Below are 5,205 nucleotides of genomic sequence, written 5' to 3' on the forward strand. Positions count from 1 at the left end.
CTTGGCTCCCATGTAAGGCACTCAAATAAACAGTGTGTGGCAGGTGGAAGCTCTCTCTGATGTCCCAAGGCCTCCTTCGTCTTTCCAAGTGTTTTGTGTTGCCAAAAATCCTTCGGCCACACCGTGGCTTCATCCATTCTTGAGGTTGGGCTCTGGAAAATAATGAATCAATGCCCGGAAACATGAATCGACGGAAAATTCATGGCGCACTTAGAATATAATGACTTTTGGGTCCTCTGCTTTGAAGCATCAGCACTGACAGTTTTGGCATCTCCTCCTTTTGATTCCTTCGGCAAGAAGGATTTAAGGGGAAAAAAAAAAAAAATCGTTTTTCTGCCTCATCTCATGACTCCAGGAGCTTTAAGGAGTCGGTGGATATTGGAAACAAATCCCAAGAGCCTGCTGGAAAAATTGGGAGTGGGGTTGAAAAGCAAGAGGGATGGGAAAAAGTGAGAGTGTGAAACGTGAAGGACACCAAAGAACCCCAAATGCTCCAATTTTTTTTGTGGACGAAAAAACCCCAAAATCTCTGCAGGGATGGAGTTGCTGGATTTTGATTTATCAGGAAAAACAAATGGAAACACCGACATCCCTGGAAATGTCCAAGGCCAGGTTGGACAGGGCTGTTCTGGGGCTTTTTTAGAGCAAAAGAAATCAACAGCAAAGCCTGGAATAACTTTGTTGTTATTGTTTTGCACTTTGGAGCCGGGATTTGTGTCTTTTGAAAGGTCACAGGCGAGTGGGTGGGGGCCAGGATTTCTGGCTGCCGGAATGGGAGGTTTTTTGGTTTTTTTTTTATGGGACGTGCAACGAGGCTGGAACCGCTCTCCTAAAATTTTATGGGGCTGCAAGGAGCCAGAGGCCCTTTCTCAGGTGGTGGGATCGAGTGTCAGAGCCCTGCTCCAGCCCAGCCTTGTCCTCCCCGAGCTGGGCTGAGCCCCTCTGGCTGATGCAGGTTCAGCTCAGGGGTTTGTGTGGTCCCGCTGCTGATGGTTCACCGTGGAATTCATCTCCCAAAAATCAGCTGTTAAAAGCTGTTTGTCCTCCTGGAGAGCAGAACAAAGTGTCCTTTCCTCCCCAAACCCTCCCCTGGGGTTGCTGGTTCTTCACAAATCCTTCATTTCCACCCATTTTGTCCAGGAGTAAATTGGGATTTTCTTGGTCCTGCAGTGCTGAGCGCTGATCCTGCTGGATGCCAGGGGGTTTTCTGTGCCTGTTTTCTGCTCCTGCCCTCATTTCCAGGGTGAAATCTGATCTGAAGGCACCTGATTGGCATGGAATTCCAGAATGGGAACTTAAATATCCAGTGCCACCTCCTGCCATGGCAGGGACAGGTTCCACTGTCCCAGGCTGCTCCAAACCCTGGCCTTGGGCACTGCCGGGGATCCAGGGGCAGCCACAGCTGCTCTGGGAAATCCATTCCAGGGCCTGCCCACCCTGCCAGCCTGGAATTCCATCCCAATGTCCCATTCAGGTGTCACCTCACCCCTATTGGTGCCACCTTGTCCCCAGTGGTGTCTCCTTGTCCCTATTGGTGTCTCCTTGTCCCCAGTGGTGTCACCTCATCCCCATTGTTGTCACCCCACTCCCATTGGTGTCACCTCATCTTCATTGGTGTCACCTCATCCCCATTGTTGTCACCTCATTCTCACTGTGCCACCTTGTCCCCATTGGTGTCTCCTTGTCCCCAGTGGTGTCACCTCACCCTCACTGGTGTCACCTCATCCCCATTGTTGTCACCTCATTCTCACTGGTGCCACCTTGTCCCCATTGGTGTCTCCTTGTCCCCATTGGTGTCTCCTTGTCCCTATTGGTGCCACTTCGATGCCATCGCTGCCACCTCATCCCCATGGCCACCACCAGCCCCAAGCCACCTTTCCCTCTGCATTGTCCCTCTCCAGCACATCCCTCGTGCCTCAGTTTCCCCTCTCAGCACCGCGCTGGTGGCAGGAGGGGAGGAGCTGGAGCCAAGGATCCCAATCCTAAGGGAGGGAGGGAGGGAGGGAAGGGGTTCTGGGGGGTTCTGGGGGGTTCTGGGGGGTTCTGGGGGCTCGGGGGGCTCGGGGTGTGCATTAAGGATTTTTGTTTTGCCTGTTTTGCAGAGTTTCAATGTTCTGACTTGCTCTAAGATGAAGGTATGGAAGTTTGCAGCCATTGCATCGATGCTCCTCAGTTCCATGTTATCCATTTTAGTTTGTAGAGACATGTTCAACGGAAGCCGGGAATTCAGCCCCTCGCCGTCTTCCTCACGGGATTCCTCCTCCTCCTCCTCCTCCTCTTCTTCTTCCTCCTCCTCCTCCTCCTCCTCCTCCTCGCTGCCGGCGGCTCCGCGGAGATCCCCACGAGCCCTGCAACGCCACGGCTCCCTGCTGGCCCAGTGTAAGCTCCTGCTCCTCCAGCCCCTCCCTGACCCCACAGATCCCCCAAACCCCTGTGGGGTCACTCCCTGCCCTCTCCTGCACCCAAAAATCCCCTTTAGGAGGGTTTAAATAAAAACTTGCAGCGAGCAGGAGGCGCTGGGCACCGAGCTTTGGTGTGAACACAGCAGAAACTCAAACAGCTCGTTTAGTGCAAAGAAGCTGCTTTTTTTTTTTTTTTCCCCCTTCAAACAGCTCTTTTTTGGTAATTTTTTAATTTTTTTTTTAGTTCCGTGCTATTTTTTACAAATGGAAAATGTCAAACAGGAGCTGGAGATGAGGGCACGGCAGCAAACTCCCCCCTCGGTGCTCCCTGAGGGCTGGAAATCCCCACGTGTTTGTTTTGATTCCAAACCAGAGGAACTGCTTTTTTTTTTTTGGGTGGAAATTTGGAAATCCATGACAAGCTGTCAAATCCCGCTTTCCTCTGTCTTTCCCGTGCCTCCTGCGGAGCTGAGCTGGAATAACCCTGGATTGAGGGCTGGGATAGAGGCGTGGGGGGGTTGCCAGCAGTGCCTGGGCACATTTTGTGTGCTGGCTGCTGGCCCGGGGGTCCCAGGGGCAGCCCTTGGGGTCCCAGCCCACAGTGAAATAACATAAAAAATGAAACATAAATTATGAAACATAAATTAGGAAGCATAAATTAGGGAAATTTATTGATGCTTCTCCCCAAATCCACGTTCCCCAAGGTGCCTCCATCCTAGGGGATGTTCAGCCACTTCAGGGAATTTTCATTCTGGGGAATGTCCTCCCACCTCAGGGAATTTCCATCCCAGGGATCATCCATCCACCCCAAGGCAGCTCCATCCTGGAGGATCCCAACCTCCTCATCCACAGAGAATCTCCCATCCCAATCCACCTCCACTGACTCCAGGGAATCTCCATCCTGCAGGACCTTCCCCAGTTGAGGGAATCTCCATCCTGGGGGATGTTCAGGGACCTTCAGACTCCAGGGAATCTCCATCCTGGGGGATGTTCATCCACCCCAGTGAACCTCCATCCTGGGGGATATTCTCCACTCCAAACAATCTCCATCCTGGGGGATGTTCTCCACTCTAACAATCTCCATCCTGGGGGATATTCTCCACTCTAACAATCTCCATCCTGGGGGATATTCTCCACTCTAACAATCTCCATCCTGGGGGATATTCTCCACTCTAACAATCTCCATCCTGGGGGATATTCTCCACTCCAAACAATCTCCATCCTGGGGGATGTTCTCCACTCCAAACAATCTCCATCCTGGGGGATATTCTCCACTCCAAACAATCTCCATCCTGAGGTTCTCCACCCACCCCAAACCACCTCCATCCTGGACGATCCCAACCCCCTCATCCACACCGAACCTCCCACCTCCCCCCCTACCCCAGTAACCCCATCACCCCCTCACCCACCTCGTGGCCACCCCCTCCCCTTCCCCTTCTTTAACGCCATCCCCTCCTCTTGCAGACAGCGCCTTGCTGGAGAGCTACACGGAGGGCGAGCTGCGCCAGCTGCTCTCGGCTCTGCTGCGGCGTTACCGCCAGGCCATGGCCTCGGGCGGCGGGGCACGGGCGGCCGCTCTTCCCCCGCGCCGGCGGCCGCAGCAAACGCGCCCGCGCCCGCCACAAACCCTGCGAGCTCCGCCAGCTCCAGGTGAGCGTCAGCGAGCTGGGCCTGGGCTACGAGTCGGACGAGACCGTCCTGTTCCGCTACTGCAGCGGCACCTGCGAGGCCGCCGTGCGCAGCTACGACCTCTCCCTCAGGAGCATGAGGGGCCGCAGGAAGATCCGCAAGGAGAAGATCAGGGCCAGGCCGTGCTGCAGGCCGCTGGCCTACGACGACGACGTGTCCTTCTTGGACGCCTACAACCGTTACTACACCGTCAACGAGCTGTCGGCCAAGGAGTGTGGCTGCGTGTGACGAGGCCGCCGGGGCGCGGGGATGGAGGAGGACGAGGAGGAGGAGGAGGAGGAGGAGGAGGAGGAGGAGGAGACTGAGGCCTCGGTGTCGCCGTCGGGGCGGTGATGGCCGCTCGTCGCCCCCCTCGGCGGGCGGCCCTGTCCCTTGCTGAGGTGACGGCGGGTGTGAACGCCTCCAGGCCTCGGCGCGCCGTGTGTCACACGGGTCACACGTGTGGCCTTGTGTGTCACAGGCCACGCGGCCGCGTGGGGACCTGCACGTGCCAGGGGTGTCAGGGTGTGGCACAGGGTGTGGCACAGGGGTGTGGCACAGGGTGTGGCACAGGGTGTGGCACAGGGGTGTGGCACATGTGAGCCGTGCCAGTACTGGACAGGGTGTCCTGCACACTCAGGGTGTGTTTTGGGGTGTCCTGCACACCTAGGGTGTGTTTTGGGTTGTCCTGCACACCTGGGGTGTATTTTGGGTTGTCCTGCACACTCGAGGTGTGTTTTGGGGTGTCCTGCACACTCGGGGTGTGTTTTGGGGTGTCCTGCACACCTGAGCTGTGTTTTGGGTTGTCCTGCACACTCGGGGTGTGTTTTGGGGTGTCCTGCACACTCAGAGTGTGTTTTGGGGTGTCCTGCACACCTGGGGTGTGTTTGGGGGTGTCCTGCACACTCGGAGTGTGTTTTGGGGTGTCCTGCACACCTGGGGTGTGTTTTGGGGTGTCCTGCACACCTGGGGTGTGTTTTGGGGTGCATTTCAGGTTTTGGAGTGTGTCAGGTGCCCTGTGCTGCCCCAGGGTGGGAGCTGAGTCCTTCTCTCCGTAGCTTTGGGGATTTTGTGCCCACCCTGAGCTGCTGGGGGAGTCCCAGCCACCCCAGGTCCCGGTGTTTTGGGGACACAG

At 55.9% G+C, this 5,205-nt stretch overlaps 1 protein-coding gene across 1 annotated transcript; it reads left to right on the plus strand.

Moving 5' to 3' along the window:
• The first annotated feature begins 2,076 nt into the window (after positions 1-2,076).
• NRTN (neurturin) lies at positions 2,077-4,385 on the plus strand. The gene is given in 3 exon segments (XM_014887187.2): positions 2,077-2,379; positions 3,867-3,958; positions 3,960-4,385. Coding segments are annotated over 3 exon segments (702 nt in total). The 5' UTR covers positions 2,077-2,129; the 3' UTR covers positions 4,320-4,385.
• The last annotated feature ends 820 nt before the right edge of the window (positions 4,386-5,205 follow it).

Source organism: Sturnus vulgaris, chromosome 26, assembly GCF_052056855.1.
Source record: "Sturnus vulgaris isolate bStuVul1 chromosome 26, bStuVul1.hap1, whole genome shotgun sequence".
In the NCBI taxonomy this organism is placed as follows: Eukaryota; Metazoa; Chordata; class Aves; order Passeriformes; family Sturnidae; genus Sturnus; species Sturnus vulgaris.